The sequence below is a fragment of the Zingiber officinale genome, chromosome 10A (genome assembly GCF_018446385.1).
Source record: "Zingiber officinale cultivar Zhangliang chromosome 10A, Zo_v1.1, whole genome shotgun sequence".
In the NCBI taxonomy this organism is placed as follows: Eukaryota; Viridiplantae; Streptophyta; class Magnoliopsida; order Zingiberales; family Zingiberaceae; genus Zingiber; species Zingiber officinale.
The window spans coordinates 77,693,575-77,713,014 of NC_056004.1; the positions used below are offsets into that span (position 1 = coordinate 77,693,575).

Genomic DNA, 19,440 nt, shown 5'->3' on the forward strand with positions numbered 1-19,440 from the left:
AGGCAACTGCAACCGATACGCATTGGGGTTTATCTTCTCTATAATGTCGATCGAGCTAATCTTCTTGGCTGATAATTTATTGTAATCTGCTACGACAAAACAATCCTTAGTTAAAATTGCCCATACAAAATCCCCTACTTAAAATTCCAAGTACCGTTGCTTTTGGTCTGTAGTGTATTGTACTTTGAATTAGAGATGGACAAACGATTGTGAACCGTTTTATGGATCTCCTGCAAACAATCCACGAAGTCAGCTGCCCTACTATGTGTACTAAACCCATACTATGCAGTGTTAACAAATCCAGTGGACCATGAGGCTGAGCTGAGTAAACCACCAAGGATGGACTGAAATAAGTACTTCGATTCACAGCATGGTTGTGAGAAAATTCCACTTGACACAGCTTCTAGTCCCAACTCTTCACATGATCTCCCACTAAGCAACAGTATAAATTTTCGAGTGATCGATTCACAACCTCTATCTGACCATCTATTTGAGGATGATAAACACTACTGAAATTTAAATGTGTATTGACCATCTTCCACAAATTGTGCTAAAAATATCTAAGGAAACAAGTATCCCGATCTGAAACAATCGACTTCGGAAGGCCATGAAGACGGTAAACATCTTGAAAGAACAGTTGCACCACATTAACAACATTAGTACTCTTCTTGCAAGAAATAAAGTGAACCATCTTAGAAAATCTATGAACGACAACAAAGATGGAGTCACTACCTTGTTGGGTACATGGCAAACCTAGCATAAAATTCATGTTGATATCAACCCAAAGTCGAGAAGGGATTGACAAAGGCATGTATAAACCCGCATTAGTGGCTACCCCCTTAGAGACTTGACAAATTTTGTACCTTTGCACATATTTCTTTACTTCTCGTCGCAATGTAGGCCAAAAGTAGGAGGTTTAAACCAAATGGAATGTTCGGTCCCGACCAACATGACCTTCACCGTGCAATTCCTTGATTATCTGCAAGCGGAGACTACAATTAGAATGCATAACCGATTACCCTTAAATAGAAACTCATCATGCAATAAAAAATCTAATTTCTTCCCAGTTTGTATATCTTGCAATATGAAATAAGGATCAATATTAAGCAAATCACAAAGAAAGTCAAACCCTGGAACCTTATGTTTAACCACATAAGTGAACTGCTCCAAATAAGCGACCCATCTCGCATGCCAGAGTGATACCTTGTCTCGATGGTGTAGGTGCCTCAATGAGTCATGATCTGTAAATAAAACAAATTCTCTGTGAAACAGGTGGTGACGCCAATACTCAACTGATAGCACAATGACATATAACTCCACGTCATAGTTACTATAATTAAGTTTTGCTCCATAAAGTTTTTCACTGAAAAATGCCATGGGTGTGTTGTTCTGACTGAGTATCGCACAAATACCAACTTTAGAAGTATCTGTGTGTAACTCAAAAGACTGAAAAAAATTTAGAAGTATTAAGATTGGCGCCGTTGTGAGTCGTTCTTTAATTAATTGAAAGGCTGACAATGCAGCTTGAGTCCACTCAAACCGGCTAGCCTTTAAACAATTTGTTATCAGAGACATAATACTACTTAAAGAAGTAATGAAACGCCTCTAGAACAAGGCTAACTTGTGGAAACTTCTTACTTTAGTTAAGGTCATCGGTGTAGGCTAGCCTTTCACTATTTGTATCTTGGTTTTGTCAACTTCTAAACCCTCTCCTGAAATCATATAACCCAAAAATAACAACTTGGGGGCCCAAAACACGCATTTCTTCATAGAAACATAGAATATTTCCATACGTAGCACACTAACCCCCCTCACGTGCTATTAGATGTTGCTCTAGAGTTGCACTATATATCAGAATATCATCAAAATACACCACAACAAATCTATCGTTGAACGGCTGCAACAAGTGATTCATCACACACATGAAGGTACTAGGGGCATTGGATAAATCAAAAGGCATCACAAGCCACTCATATAGCCCCTCCCTAGTCTTAAAAGTTATTTTCCATTCATCCCCCGCCTAATGCGAATCTGATAATACTCTCTTCAAATCCAATTTGGTGAACACGGCTAATCTACTAATTTGATCAAGTAAATTGTCTAGACAACGAACGGGAAAGCGGTATCTAATAGTGATTTTATTGATGGCTTTCCATGCACATATGCCAAGATCCATCCTTTTTTGGCAGCAAAAGAGCAGGTACAATACAAGGACCTGTCGTTGCAATTCTTCATGTTCACGCGGGCTCATCCGGTAATGCGATTTATGCAGTAGAGATGCCCTCGGCTCCAAAGCAATATGTTGTTGAATATCTCGTTGAGGAGGTAAATCAGCAGGTAGCTTTTTCGGAAAGATATCACCAAAGTTTGCAATTAATGGAGCCACTAAATCTGGAATAGTGCTATGTTCATACAATTCCTTGCCCATCAACATAAACCCCCTTTCTGCCTTTTGCAACTCCTCGTCCAATTGAGCCATGGATAATAAAGCCGACACTTCACTTGCAGACTTTGGTTGCTCCATCGTCTGTCGGCTAGGTAGTAGCACAATCTTGGCTCTCTGAAACACAAAACTATAAGTATTAGCTCGTCCATCATTGTGCACTTGTTTGTCTAACAATAGGTGACAAGTATCCATCACTGCCATATCACTCCAAACAGTATCTTTATATTTTAGACCCATAGAAAAAGAAATAAGAGCTCTTCGTGACACCGATACTTCACCTCCCTTCTTAAGTCATGCTAATTTATACAGTTTGGGATGATTTTCCGTCAGAATATTTAACTTTTGAACAGCTTCAGTAGATATAATATTTTCACAAGATATTACTCCGTAACCAATCATCGCTTATTGATTTAAGAGTCAAACAGGAACACCTAACCATCAAGGTTGTCTGGACATCTCCTTCCAACAACAATTCGTCTGTGGCCTCGTCATATTCAGGGTCTCCAGAAAATTTGGCTATGCCATCTTCACAATCTTCATTTTCCACGAATAGTACTTTCTTTGTCGCAACCTTTTTACACTTTGATTATTTGTGCCCAAATTCTCCGCAGTTCAAACACTTTAGTCCGCCGCCATTGCTTCCACTTTCTCTATTAATTTTCCCTACACCCTTATTACCAACGGCAACAGTCACCCCACTACGTCTTCTGCTCGTAGGATTTATAGGAAAAAATCCACTATTTTGACATGCACGTTTTTCTACCACCAACGTGGTGTGCAGCAAATATAGAAATTGGGTCAAACATGTTAACCATGTCTTGAATCTGGAATTTCAACCCCCCTATATATCGTGATACTAACTGATCTTCCGTCTCATGTAATTCATTCCTCGCAATTAGTTGAAAAAATTTAGAGGTATATTCATCAACTGACCAGACGCCTTACTTTAAATTTTGCAATCTTTAATACATTAATCGTTGGAAATTGTATGGTAAGAAGGTTTCCTGCATGAGCTTCTTCATCTTCTCCTTATTGGTAATTTTTACCTTACCCAACTTATTCTAGGTTAACTTCAGTTGTTGCCACCACGCAGTCGTTCTCCCATGCAATCTAGTTACAACCAAGGGCATATGCTTGTCTTAAGGTATTTCTTTAAAATCCAGAATTTCCTCTAGGCTAGCCAATCTAGGAACTCCTCATGTTGTAGGTTGCTATGAAACTCATAACTGACTCCCAACGCTTACGATTGTCCTCTACTATTGGTCTGCGACGCTTGTGTTAGGACCAAAAGGAATTTAGATATCTCCACAATGCAATGATATTGTCCACTTTGGGCCTAAGCCCTTATGATTTTATTTTTGGGATCTATTCAAAATACTTCGTACCAATGGAGATATTTTTGCCTTATATACCCATGATCTTTTCTATGTGTTTTTAATGTGGGACTTTGCTTGCAACTTATAACCCAACAATCCCCCCTTCAAATGAAGGACCACGAGTTTCCAACGTTCGATCCTCAACCTACCAGGTCTTCCTGCCCCACCCGAACTATGAGACTTCCTTGCCTAGCCGCAATTAGGACTTCCTGCGTGGTGTCTGGTCCTCTTGATTCGGATATGAGACCCCCACTTCCTTTGTTTGAGGTCAATATTCTACTCACATGGCTTAATTTGACTATAGCTCTTGTGCACAGTCAGCGGTTAGACCTTCTGACAGTCTGGGTTCTGATACCAATTGTTAGGAGCAAAAGAAATTTAGATATCTCCACAATAGCATGATATTGTCCACTTTAGACATAAACTCTCATGATTTTGTTTTTGGGATCTACCCAAAAGGCCTCATACCAATGGAGATATCTTTTCCTTGTACACCCATGCTCTTTCCTATGTGTTTTCAATAGGGAGCTTTGTTTGCAACCTTGCAACCTAACAGCCTGTGGGAAGCCTCCTCTGCGTAAGCATCCTTGTCACCTGTTCCCACACTCGAGTTCGCTCGGTGATGATGATGGACCGGATTTCTTCTAGGTTGGTTCTTGAATAATGTCTCCATCTTGTCCATGACCCCTTTAATCTGCCCCACCCATTCATCTACCATCTCTCAAAACCATTGTTCCCAATCACGTTTATACATGTTGATGTTGTCAACGTGTTGTTGTCTTCTTGGCGGCATGATATCTTAAGATCTATTCGGCTGTGATACCAACTGACGCAGCAGATACTAATGACTCCCTTGATTTGCACATGAATACCGGAATTGATACTTCTACAACTTGTTGATTCAAAAGAGAATATCAAGAAATTGGGAATATACCTCGTTCTAAGGAGACAACGACTCGAAATAGAATTAAATCAAAACAGTCTCAAAACATTAAATAAGACGCTTAAATAGATCTAATACCCAAATTGCAATATAACAATACCAAAAATAGCCTAAATATTCAAAATACGCAACTTACTATAAATAGTAAAGAACTGATCGGAGGCTCCGAAACGGGCCTAAACAATGCTGTTACGAATTCTTGATAACAAGTATAGATCTTCAAATTCTACACACGTGAGCTCAGAGTCCCGAGTCAAAAGGTATGTCATTTGGAAGGTTGCTTTGCCGAACCCACATCATAAAGGACATAGGATGAGTGATTGTGAGGCAGGAAGAATGTGGTCATTTGAAGTTATATATTTATAGTAAAAACATGATCATGGCGGCAGAGCACTTGTTGAAGAGGCAATTGAAATGTTGTGTGGGAACAAGAATATGACTCACCATCAGTTGGGATTTGGGATGGAAGGTTGCAATGATGAGGGTTGCCATGAGAAAGCATAGAAAGAGAGAGTGTCCGAGGTTTTATTTTTGGTGGTTTTGTTTGAAGCAAAAATAGTCTGTAGAGTAGGTAGCTGATATAGCGGATAACTATTGGTTCAGTTGATTTCCGTACAAATACTAGAAGCGACTATCGAATCCTTTGATTCGTGCACGAATACCGAAAGCGACCTAATTCTTGTTGATTCGCGCAAGAATACTAGGAAAAAGAAAAACACCACGTTCCAAGGAGACAACGACTAAAAATAGCATTAATAAAAAAACCCCTACAATAACCCAAACAATTATTTATATAGACTCTAGACCCTAAGACTCAAAGAAAGGAAAGAAATCTTCATATATGAATCTCAATTCCGTAAGAAAAGAAATCATTCCAGAAAAAAAAAATTCTTAACAGAAATTTAAATTAACATAACAAGACCTTGATATAGACTAGGCCTAGCCCATAAATACCAAAAATACGTTAAATACTAAAAAAACTCAAAACATACTAAAAAAAGAATGAAAGATATTCGGATCCTCCTACATCATTCTCGGATTAAAAAGAACTCGTCCTTGAGTTTAGGTGGTAACCTAAGAGGAAGATCCTCTAGCATCAACTTGACAAAAGTGAGAGGGCTTGTTGCTTTTGACAGAACATTGGATGATGCATGTGATGAAAGTTGGCCTTTCCCGTGGGAGGACTTGGAAGCATACTTGGACTGTTTCCTTTTCAAAGAACTAAAAGCCAAATTGGACTTTAAACAAGTGTCATCATCTTGAGAAGCTATCTTTGTAGAATCAAGAAGGAATCCACCAGGGGTTGGCCACTGAAATTGCACAGACGCAGTCTTTTGGATATTTGTTTGATGTAATGATGGCGCTGGTGTTCCTAATGATGGCAAAGGTGTCAAGTCAGCTTCTTTCTGTAGCAAGGTAGCCATAGCAATTAAACTAGATGCCAGTAGATGCTCATGTATCACTAGTAACAGCTCTCTGGAGTGATAAGTTACAGGAGTTGCTGCAGCTATTGCTGCTCTTTCGAAGCGCTTGAATGTAGGAGCAGCAGCATCAGTGGTGGACAATGTGCTTGCACGCCCAGAATTTGTGACAATTGCAATTTAACTCAATAGAAACTTGAATAACTCAGACTGCCATCTTGATTGTCCAATTCCAGATATGATGCAGGTTCGATAGTGCAATCTTTCGGAAACCATAACTTTTGACTTGGGACTCGGAATCAAGTTTTGTCGGTTGCCACTCGTGCAGAATTCAAAGATCTACATTTGTTATTGGTTGTAACCGCCCAAAATCACCGTTTAGGCCCTCAATCGAGCCACGGAACATATTTTTTACAATTTTTGATAATTTTCGTTTTAATAGTATTTAGGATATTTTTGGTATATATGGGTTACGATTTGTCTATGTTAGTGTCATGTTTTGTTAATTAGGATTTTTATTAAAAAAAATTTTCTAGTAAGATTTATCTTTTTTGTGTAAAAGATGGGAATTGAGGTCCATATATGAGGATTTTTTTTCCTTTCTTCGAATCTTAGGGTATGAGATCTATATAAGTATCCTGTTTCATGTTTTGAGGATAATTTTGATTAATGTTATTTTTAGCCGCCGTCTTTTCTTTGGAACGTGGTGTTTTTCCTATTTCCTGTTGTTTCCCTTCGAATCAACAAGTTATATAAGGTTGCTTCCGGTATTTGTGTGTGAATCAACAGATTCGATTGTCGCTTCTGGTATTCATACATGAATCAACAAAACCGATAGTTATCCGCCGTGTCAATCCTAAGACTAAAAGAAAGGAAAGAAATCCTTATATATGAACAGCAAATCCTATCTTGTAAAGAAAGAAAAGAAATCCTTCCAGAAAAGTAAATTTCATAACAGAAATTGAAATTAACATAACAGGATGCTGATATAGACTAGATCTACCCATAAATATTAGGAATACTAAAAATACCTTAAATACTAAAAAAACTCAAAAAGTACTAAAAAAGCATGAAAGATATTCGGATCCTCTTGTATCAGTAGCTCATTGGGCTATAGAAAAGAGTAAAGAGGTCACCTATGGTGGTCCCAACAACATCATTGAAGAGCAATGTACGGTCATATTCATGGATTAGAACCTTGAGCCATGTTTGGTCAATGCAACTGAGATTTTTTGCTCCACATAAAAAAGATGTGGAATGGCATTGATATTGCATGGACGATGATGACGACAATATGTTGAGAACAATGCACCAATGTTGAACGTGAAGCCGACTTGTGAGAGATGCAAGGGAGTGAGAGGTTGACTTATCAGAGAAGGGAGGAAGTAGCGACACCCATTGGCTTGATCTAGTGGTACAATGTCTTGATTGGATTAATCGAAAGCAAAACATAAATATATAACAAAAGTTGTAATTTTTTCTACATTCTTGCAATAAAAGAAAAGTTTATCGTAGTAAGTTCAACAAAATTTGTAAATTGTAAGAAGAAAAAGTATAAATATAGTTGTGTGTGCTTGCATTTGATAGACACTTTTAGTAATTTTATCTAGCTCATGCTAGAATCACATTTCCTATATCTTTATTAGTGTCTTCGACTATAGATTATGCTAAATGTAATATCAGAGACCAGTGTTGCACGGATACGGATACGGGTATCGTATTGGATACGACACGGATACGGGGATACGAAAAATTTTAAAAATATAGGACACGATACGGCTAGGATACGGCGATTATTAAAAAATAAAAAATATTATATATATATATATATATCGTATTAAAAATTAAAAATCCTATAATAGAAAACCATGTTCATATTAGATCAACCATAATATCCATTACAAACAAAAAGTAAACATAACAAAATGCAACACACCAAATACATCTTAAATAAACAAGTAAAACTGTAAAAAAAATCAAACATCCATATCGGTCTCATCGCCAACACCGCCTTCGTCAGTAAATAAGACCGACTCCAATTCAGGTTCATCAAGAGACAAATTGGCAATTTCAAGGATAGCAGCACCCTCCATGTCCATGGAATCAAACTCATCTGCTCCAACATCCCACATCTTACTTTCTCCTTCATTATAATGTGGACTCCTCCTAGATAAAAGACGAAGGTTATAGTGAACATATACCAAATCTTCCGCTCTTTGTGGTGTTATCTTGTTCCTCTTCAATGAGTGTATGAAATTGTAGGTGCTCCAATTTCTCTCACAACAAGAAGAAGAAGATGGGTGCCCAAGTAGCTTTAAAGCTAAACTTTGAAGAGTTGGTGTAGAAGCACCATGGATAACCCACCACTTAGTTGGAGACATCAAACCTCGATCACGCATTGAATCATTATCAGAAAAATCATCAATGGCAGCTGAAAAAGAGGCAAACTCCTCATTAACACTTCTTCGTTCGGATGAATTGGAGTAGTATCTTTCAATGCACTTTTTCCTTTCCCTTGAAATTTCGATGTCCCTATGAGGAGGAAGACGATTGGGAGATTCTTGGAGCCACTCATGGCTATAATACCTACATAAAAAGATTGATAGTTTAACATCATTCATAAACTAATATTTCTAATTTGCTAAAACTTAGAAAGTTAAAATTTTTTAGAGATTTACCTTGGATTCAAAGAATGCGCCAAACAATGAAGAGGTGTATTGCTTTTATTCCATCGCTCCACTAGAATATTATGAACAACATCATAAAACTTTGAATCTCCACTATGAGGCCCCTTTGAGATAGCAACTCTCATTTTTTCTATCATTTCATCCCACCGCTCATAAACTAAATGAAGACAAGGCTGATCAGTGTCTGCTTTCCTTAGCATCTCATAAATTGGACTTGTGAAAGCAAGTATATAATCAATTTGTTCCCAAAATTGATCATCCAATATCTTGTACTTCACTACTCTGGCCTTCACTACATCATCCTCCTTGTACAAATCCCATCTTTCACTAATCACCATGTTTTCAAGACATTTCTTGATTTGTCTGAACCTTTTAAGCATAATGATCGTAGAAGCAAATCGAGTATCCGCAAGTGATAGCATCTTCAAGTTTGAGTTATCGTTGAACATGGATAATCTCATATTGTGATTCATGATAAAATTCTTGATCATTGAAGCATCATTTGCTGCTTCTGCTATCCACTTGCATTCATCAAAGGCTTCTTTGTTTTGTAGAGAGTCAGTCGGTGCACAAATATTCTTCAAAGCAAGATTCAATGTGTGCACAACGCAAGGAGTCCAAAATATGTCTGGGTACTTTGCCTCAACGAGTAGCCCAGCAGCTTTGCAAACAGGAGCATTATCGGTGACCACTTGGACAACATTCTGATGTCCCACTTCATTTATGGTATTAATGAGCAACTTAGAGATGAAAGCTTTATCCTTGTACTCACCTTCACAATTTATCGCCTTTAAAAACATAGGACCACTTTCGCAGACAGCCATGATATTAATTAGCGGTCTTCTTTGCACATCCGACCACCCATCACTACAAATACTAACTCCCTTTTGTTTCCAAGCAGCTTTTGTTGGCTCTAAAAGCTTTCCAATATGAGCTTTTTCTTTTTGAAGAAGTGAAGTTCTCAATAAATTGTATCCAGGTGGAAGATAACCTGGAATTGTTCGTTGAGTAGCCAAACTGAAAGCACGAACATAATGAGGATTCCTAGCAATATTGAAAGATAATCCCCCGGTGTAAAATAACCTTGCAACTTCAGAGTGGAGCTCATCTCTGGCATTCAAGTTAAAAGATTTTTCAAGCGGGCCAAGTGGTCCTTTCCTCTTCTTTGTTGGATCATCATTTTGCAAAATACCACTAGTACAAAATGAGGATTTTGAAGCCATATTTGATGATGTAGATGACGAAGGCAGCGGAACTTCTTTTTGTTTAGAATTCTTCTTTCTCAATTCTGCATCATCAATAAGTTGTTGCATACGCTTCATTTGATCCATTGTAACAGCCGTACAACCTGCGATTCCAGCACCTTTTTGTTTTAACAGGTGTGCTTTCACCCTTGAATATGATCCTTTGCACACTTTATTACATATATTGCATGACCAAGTAACATTTCCTCCTCCAACTGCCTTTTCCACCTTGGTTACAAATCTCCACAAAGGAGAATAATCATCAACATCCTCATGTGCACTGCCACTCTCATTTTGAAAACTTTCCATGGCAAGTAAACTGAAAATAACAACTAACTGAACTAAGAAATAAGAAGCAACGCAGGGGATGGGAAGACTATTGTTAAACTTACCAGAAATCGTACCAAAAGCAAAAACAAATTTGTGAACTCAAAAGAAAAAACAAAAAACTAAACTTACCACTTTACCAGAAAGAGGGCAGCGACGGGAGAGCTGTTGCGAGCAGCGGCGGGAGACAGTGAGCAGCGCCGGGTTGCTGCTGGCTTCTGTGAGGGCTGCTGTTGAGCAGGCGACGACGCGACGCGACGCCTGGCTTTTGCAAGCAGCGGCGGCGACGCTGGCTTGAGCAGAGAGGCGACGCTGGCTTGAGCAGAGAGGCGGCTGGCCGCTGGGCTTCTGCGAGCAGCTACGAACTGCTGCTGGGTTCTGCGAGCAGTGGAGCTGTGGCGAACTTTCTTCGAGCAGCAACAGGCGACGCGGCGAAGAAGTTGTCGCGATGGAGAAAACAGAAAAGGAATCAGGGGCGTGGGAAGAGTAGTTTAGGGTTTTTTTGTGATTTTAATAAGTAGTCCTCATAATTTTATTATTTTTCATTTTCTCTCGAAATTTTTAATTTTGTTACAATTGTGTCCAAACGTGTCCGAAAACGTGTCTTGGCCGTGTCCTAGCCGTGTCTGGCTGGTCAAACTTGGAAAAAGTCAACGACACGGTTTTTGCCGTGTCCGACACACGTATTTGCCTGTCGTGTCCGTGTCCGTGTCGTGTCCGTGTCCGACACACCCAAAAATTTTTTGGGAGGGGTGTCCGTGCTACATAGTCAGAGACACTATGTTTCCAACTTAGTGATTATGTAAATGTAAATTATAAAGTTGACAGCAAGGCTGGGTGATCTTTGGATCAAAGATAATTATTATTCTCTCTCTCTTTTTATTTTTAAGGAAATGAAGCTTTTATACAATTAATTTACATCCAAGACCACATTGTTGCCTATCAAAGATAGCCAATCCTAAACCCCCGGGCAATGACACGACATCTTTTCAATTTCTTAAGCATCAAAGAATCGTATCTTAGCTTCGGCGAATTAACAAATGAATTTCCTTTAATGAACAGTTAACCTAAGAATGTTGGGCTAATGGGTCGTTCGCTGTAAGTGCTTCCTGATTTATCCCGGTGGCAAGGTTTAAAATTTCGACCCGTGGCGAGGTTTCGGTGACCAGAACGATACGGTTTCGATACCATATCGTTCCGTGCCGATATAGTTTCGGTATTTTCTAAATATAAAATATATTAATTAAAAAATAAAATATTTAACATAAATATTTAAAAAATAAATAATATAAAAAATAATCTTTAAAAAAAAGGAAAAGATATGAAAATAGATAAATAAATAAATAAAAATTTTATTATAATTTTTAAATTAAAATAAATGAAATATAAAATTAATTAGATAAGTTTATTAGGTTTAATAAAGCCTTTTTAGATTATTTTCATCATAGCTAAGAGTTGATTAAAATAATTAACCTAAATTTAATTTAAAAAAATCTGAAATTCGACACCACTCGCGAGCTCGCTCGACTTCGGCGCTGTTGCAGGGTTGCACGACCCCTCAACCATGGCCGCGGGGATTGCGTGACTCCTCTAGCGTGACCGCGGTGGTCCTTTTGTAGCGGTCGCAGAATCGCGCAATGCCTCTGCGGAGGCAGCGGAAGGGCTATGCGACCCCTTCGTTGCTGTTGCAAGGTCGAGCAATCCCTCTGTTGCGGCCACGGGGTCACGCAACATGTCACAGCTATTGCAGGTCTGGTGCTGAGGTCGTGCCGGTGTCGGTTGTCGAGCGGAACGAGATGTTTCGACCGTCTCGGCACGACACTTTAAACCATGCCTGGTGGTAGGTGGAAAATTTCTATAGGGTTGTGCTGGTCACCCAAGGATTAGTTGGCATAAGCTGGAGATACTTGGTGCCAACTAAATTTTTTTTTAAAAAAAAAGATGACCACATGTAAGCCATTTTTATTTGTTCCATTAGGGATTTGAAACTATATTTTCTTTTTTATTTTTTTAAAAAAGGAAAAATATAATATAGTTTTATTAATTTAGCTTTTTTGATATTAAAAATATTACAAAAAGTTAAATAAATACTAATCTCTATATTTTGCCAAATGACATTAGTGACTTAGTAAATAGACAACATTGTTTTACCAGGAAAGCAATTGAGATTTGAAAAACGAAATATTTTTTTCTTTTTCTATTTTGGATTAAAAAAATTATAACAACAAAAATTGGTCTTATTTTAATAATTTTTAACCTAAAAAAATAATGTTGATGCTAGATGAACTCAAATTTGGCATAAATTTGCTTATTAAATATAAAATACAAGTCATACGTGACATAACTTTTTCTTTAGGTAATTGGTGAGTTTTTACTTGCTACCTATAAAGGAAACAAGTAGAATCAATTAGGATTTGTTATCAACCAATAAAAGAATATTTTATATAAAAGAATGTACATTGTTTATCATAATGAGAAGATGATATGAAACATAAATTGAGAAATATAATTATATAAATCTAAAATACCAATACAGACTAAATCTAGGACACAACTCTATTAATCATACTACATCTACTTCCTTGGAAACACTTTTAGTGATAATGTTTCTAATAATTTTGTTTCAACTTGTGTTTTTTGTCTTACTAATTTTAATTTACATTTTTGGAAATTTAATTTGACTTGAAAAATAGGGGTGTAAAAAATGAAGCCAACCCACCGATCCGAGTCGAGTCAACAAAAATATCGAGTTAGGATTTAACATGTTAATGTAATTAAATTTAAATAGTTATAATTAAGTTTAATTAGAATTTAAAAGGATTATTTTTTGGTTTTTATTATTAATTTATTTAGTGTGTCCAATCTATTTATCTTTTTGACATGCTTAGCAATGACAATTCACTTAACATGTTCGGTTTGATTGGCTTACTTGGCTTATCCAACTTGCTCATATGCTTGATTGACACTGTTGATGATTGATCAGCCCAACTCAAATGATTCACAAGCCCAACGGTCTTATCAATTTGTTAAACTCCTTTAGTTCGATTAGCCCTGTTATGCTATTTGATTGATTAACTTGACTAGTCCGTTTAAATCAACGTCTTTTTGACCCGAGTAGGAACTTCACAACTCGATTGGTCGACCATTCCGCTTGACTTGATTGATCCTCCCAGCCTAGCTCTATTTGACTTGTCGGCCAAACTTGACTACTCTACCTAACTCAATTAGTTATCTTGGACAACTTGCTCAACCCAATTGACTTGATTGGTCTAACCTATCTATCCGACTAGTCCACTTGGCTTAATTGATTATTGGTTTGCTTAACCAATTAGCTTGATCGATTTGCTTCGCTTACCCAATCCATGTTGCTTAACTAGTTCACACCACCCAACAAGTTCATTCAGGTTAAACCGATCTGCTTGACCTAGAGAGTTTGCTAGCTTGACCAAACTAACCCTCCAAGCCTGTCTCGTTATCTAATTTTATTTATGTCCATTTTAATTTCGAAACAATAACTTGTCAATGAGCATTATATTTATTTTATTTGAGAGATGGAATAAAATTTTCCACTCGGAATGAATGGAATGAAATAAGCCATTCTTTGGAATTGTTAATTCTCCTTAAATTGTCCGTCCAAGAAATTATGGAATCGTAGAGGGGATAAAACATTCCCAGTCCTTTACATCCTACCAAATGCAAAGTTGGATGATTGCACTTTTTTTACTTTAGTATCATCATAACACAATGTTCAATATATTACCTCTCTATTACTAGTTGATATTTCTTTCTAGAAACCGTAATACCTATTTAGAAGTTTCTTTATCAATTTTTCTGTCAATAAACATTTCTAAACATCATTTATAATCTATATTCTCTATTTTTTCATTAGTAATAATCTTGTTAATTAAATAAGATTTATAGTTAATCTTTGAGAACGAAACCAAATTGATATTCAAAAATTTTATTTCATCTTCTGTTCTCGAATTGATCACCATTTTGAAGATTTATAGTGCAAATTATTAATTTGATCCCCTTATAATTAGAGCCATATCATATGGTCTCTTTTTTCTTATGAATTTCTACTCCCTAAATTTTCATTTTTCAACATTTTTTTATAGTACATATTTTTCCTGGTTTAAAGGGAAAATTGATCATTGTCTGTGTAAAAAAGAAAAATAATAAAACTGTCAAAAACACAATGAAAATGTTTTTGTCAAACAATCACTTCTATTGGTGACAGTAACATCTACGAAATTCTCTGCACCAACTAATTAATATATAAATTTCTGATTCCTGCAATATAACTAAAATTTTCATTTATTTGAGCATTTTTCAATGTTGACCTTAGTTATCAATCTGCAGATTAATGCAGTGGGATCTGTGGATGAGGTTTTCCAAAGGGTTCGTCCAGTGTTTACTTCCTTGAGGTATGCAACAATAATGACTGCTTAACACAAGGACAACAATGTTTTGATGTTAAAAATTTTCTACGTTTCTTCACCAAGTTATATCAGAAAAGTGAATTTTGGACTCTTGAAGAATGAACTATATAATCTAACTGTCGTTTGTATAGAAAAATAAGATGATTTGTTGTTTCCTTATCAAATAAAGAGAGTCAGCTAAGCTGGTCTTCCTAAACTTCTACAAAGTATGGTACGTTGGAAGTATTAAGCTACTACCAGTACGTTGCAAATTGTAGGGGAAGTTATCAAGGTTGAAATCTCAGTCCCCTACCACTAATACATTGCAAATCGTAGGTGGCAGTCCTTTTCTTTTAGCAGTGATAATGTTAAGAAATTGTAGTTAAGGGTCTTTCTTTCTCATATAAGGGAAGAACACTCCTTTTCACAACAATTTCTCAACGAAAACATCACATCTTCAATAAATATAAAATGCACATAAGAAGCACAAATTAACCAGGAATAAGTTGTAAAAATCAACACCATGGACAAATATCCACCACCATAACAATAGTGAAAAAATAGACATGAATGATAAATCTTTCCCAACAATAAAACAAAGACAAAAAACTGAACTATATAACTCTGTAGAAAAAGTTTTCCTGAATATCTGAGCTTCTCTACGTGATGTTGACATAAAGCTAACACCACCTCAACTCCAACTCTGCTGCGGATTTGGAGGTCAACAAAAACAAAAGTGTTGAGTACAATTATGCCCAGTTGGTATTAATAAAACATGCATAAATATACATCAAATTGACATTATGAATTGGATCAACATTTTAAATTAAAATCACAATATGAATCAACTTTGTTAATTTTCACCTTTTAAACCTATCAATCAATATATTCTATAGCCATGCATCCTGGTGAATTGGGCTAAAAGCCTTACTAAAACAATTTGAGCCAATGCCCTGAACATCATATTTATGATTTGAGCATATCCCACAATAACAGGACACACGGGTAATATGGAAATCTCTCCTTTTATCTCTAGTCCTATTCTTGTTTGTTATATTTCTATCATGATATTCAACATTTAAGCTATTTAAAAGAAGTAAATTTCCATTATAACAAGAGCGCAAGTTAAAGAAAATGAGTGGAATGGTAGCCAAAAAAGATCACATCTATTAAGGGAATATCATCAAGAATGTTTGCACTTGTTGCATTAGTTTCTTGTAAGTTAAAATCAACTATAGTTCAAGTTGCTATGTGTTCTAAGTGTTTTCTCTTTTTATTTTCTGCACTTACACATTATGGAAACATGATTTCATCCTAATTTACCAAAGTGGGCAGTATGTGACAGTTAAATAAACCAGAACATCAAAGTATTTATTCATACTGTATTTATAAAGGAGTCAAGTAGGAATTCATCAACATCTAATGATGATTCAAGAAATTATCCACCAGCAAGAAAAACTCCCAAGAACTAAAGAACTGATACTGAATCTACAACATACAATTCAACTAGTAGTTTGACTTTTAACTTTGTCGATTTTCATAGAAATTGCAGTAGAGAAACTTACCAAGTTGGCTGAATTGCAACAAGGAAAATGATCAAATTGACCGTCTAGTTTTCTCCTAGTCAATGACCTCAAAACTCACAGCAAAAGAAAAGCTATTGCCCTAATATCAGATATGCAGAAATCATCTTTTTTTACTCCCATGAGAGTAGAAGAACAAAACTTACCAAGGTTAGCTTATACACTGACAAGGAATTTTTGGCCTCTTGCTTGAAGGAGCCTGCTTAAATTTCTTACAACCGCTGCCCCTAAATAGAGGGGGTTGTAAGACATACAAATATTGGAAAAATTCACTCCAAGCCAATATAACCAAGGAGAGGATGGCTGCTATGGATTACAGTGATAATTATATACAACAACAACCAAACCTTATCCTATTAGGTGGGGTTGACTATATGAATCTTTTTACGCCATTGAGCTTTATCTCCTACTATATTATCATTTATACTTAAATAAATTTTATCTTGTTTTATTATTGCTAACCAAGTTTTTTTTTGTCTTGTTTGATATACATGTTTGTCATAGTTTTACATCGCCTAACTGGAGCATTTGTTGTTGGTCGTCTAAGTACATGTCCGTACCATCTTAAACGTATCTTTTGGAGTTTTTTCTCAATAGATGCAACTCCGACTTTTTCTCGAATACTCTCATTTCTTATTCTGTCCATTCTCGTATGTCAACACATCCACCTTAATATCTTCATCTCTGCAACTCTCATCTTCTGCACATGTACTCGAGTCATAGCTCAATATTCAGCTCCATATAACATAGCAAGTCTAACCAGTTTGTAGAATTTTCCTTTAAGTTTTAGAGGTACATTACGATCTATAGTGATAATTATATAGCCTTAGAAAAAGAGCATGTCACATATATAAGAATGAGGAAAATTCATTATACCCAACCTAAACAAGAAAGAATAGAGCATTTTGTAACGACATTCACTGAGCTTGAATTGTGTATCAGCGTGACAAGGGGAGCATGGTAAGGGGAAACTATTTGTTATGCTTGACTGTTGCTCGCTGAATGCAACTATTACATGCTCCATACAGCTGTTGCTTGCTCTACTCATCATTCTTCTTGCTTTGCACGATTGCTAGATGCTGCTCACTGTGCTCTGCTTCTGTTGTGCGACTACTGCTCACTTCTCACCTATGAACAACTGCAGCTCACTGTGGTCGCCTAGGTGGATCAGAAGGGGACCACTTTGCGTAGTCATTTAATTGTCCGTAATATGCTACTTTCTTAAACCATAAGCAATTCTGGCGAATTCATTAGAAAAGAAGTCTTTATCTTTAGCACTTGGTTCACTTAAAAAATAAATCTGTTACCAGATGAACTCATCCCATCCTTTGTCTAACCCTATGTTATTTATAACTTATTTGATTGGCTATAGATTGTTATGTGGTTATATATTTCATTGTGTTTTGTAGTTTTTTTTTCATTATAATGTGAAATATGAGCTTCTCTATTATTGTTATGATTTACTTATCAATTGTCATCTATTTACTTATAACTATTAACTTATTTTTGATTGATTAACCCACGTTGTTAGATATATATGTTAGTTTTATATATATATATATATATATAATTTTAATAATTTTTATTGGGATCGCATAGGGGACAACCTACTGCCTAGGTGCTCGGTAATGGGTCAACTGCCTACCTCCCCAAACTGCCTATTAATTCATTCAAATTTAAATGATGGTAAATGGGAGGGCTGTTAAAATCTCATACTGCTGTCATTAGTGAAGTGGCTGACATATTTTTACTGCTCCTTGTGTCATCTGGTATCAAGAAACAAATGATAAAATCTTGGATTCTGACATATAGATGGATGAGGCTGGTACTTACAATCGAAGATATGATTCAACTATTACTTTGTACTGTTGCTATTTAATTGAACTTTTACTTGCCATGGTCGTACATATGGCTTACAAGTCAAGAGTATCCTAAGGGATACTGTTGACTTCTGAAGCACTAGCAGTATAATATAATCTGCTGGCAATCTAAGTAAAAGATGACTAAGATAGAAAGGATTGAGCATACTGAAGGTTAGTGATGGCAGAGCAGCCCTGACATCAACTCATGCTTGTTCCATTACACTTATCTGCTTCATGCTTTTCTATCTAGTTAGCTCTCACCAAGGTGTCTGTTAATGCAGCTCAAAAAGTACCGATGGATGGACACAGACAAACAAAGGAGACTGACAAATTGTCATGAAGGAAAGAGTGCAGTTAAAAAAGGCAAGGATGAAAGCAGATTGAGGCTGCCTGAGGCATCCCAGCCAGATATGAATGGTTAAAAAGTGGTCCTGCATTAATGGAAAGTTGTAGTCTTGCTCTTTCTTTTTTTCTCCTAGTTACCTTGGCTAACTGTTTCCTTAAGAAAATAAGGTAGGATCTGTAGAGCTGGATTTTTGTCAACTCTTTGGTTATTCCATGATAATATGCCTGACCTCTCATGGATGAATGCATACATCTCTCTTACCCGCTTGATTAGTTTTAAAACTTATTATTGAGATTTCAGTTAAACATTAACGGCACTGAGATTTCTATATTTGCGGGAGAATAGCTGAAATACCCCTGTCACTGTATATAATGCCTGCTAGTGAGTCCTGCAAGTTCAATATCTTACAGATGTATCATATTTTCTCTCATCTACCAAAGCAAACTGTAGACTGCATTTCGATACAATATTTACCATGCTCTGCATTTTTTTTTCTGTCCGGACACTACCATCTAATATAAAAAATGAGTATAGGACCTTAAACATCTATTAAGATTTGACACTTTATAATGTTCAAAGATTAATTTGTGCATCATATTTTTGGGTTAATATACTCATTTTACTTATAAAAAATAGACATCAGGATATTCAAAAAGAACGCTAATGAAATATTTCCAACGGAAACATGTGCTAATTTAATGTTGTTTTAATCCCTTTTCAAAGATAGAAGCACCCACCTCAAATTTATGAATATCTATAAGTATAAATGTACGAACAACTTAGA

At 36.3% G+C, this 19,440-nt stretch overlaps 2 protein-coding genes across 2 annotated transcripts in view; one reads left to right on the plus strand and one right to left on the minus strand.

Annotated features, from left to right (window-relative positions):
• The window catches only part of LOC122026245 (UMP-CMP kinase 3-like), a 37,310-nt gene extending 18,388 nt beyond the window's left edge, over positions 1-18,922 (plus strand). Inside the window, exon 8 of the mRNA XM_042584908.1 lies at positions 18,592-18,922. Coding sequence (XP_042440842.1) covers positions 18,592-18,732 — 141 coding nt within the window. The 3' untranslated portion in view covers positions 18,733-18,922. The remainder of the gene's footprint in view (positions 1-18,591) is intronic.
• Positions 8,032-9,015, minus strand: LOC122026244. The gene is made up of 2 exons (XM_042584906.1): positions 8,865-9,015; positions 8,032-8,772 (listed from the first exon to the last, which is right to left on the minus strand). Exons 1-2 carry the CDS (start codon positions 9,008-9,010, stop codon positions 8,163-8,165), a joined length of 756 nt encoding a protein of 251 aa, XP_042440840.1. The 5' UTR covers positions 9,011-9,015; the 3' UTR covers positions 8,032-8,162.
• Positions 18,923-19,440: the final 518 nt, after the last annotated feature.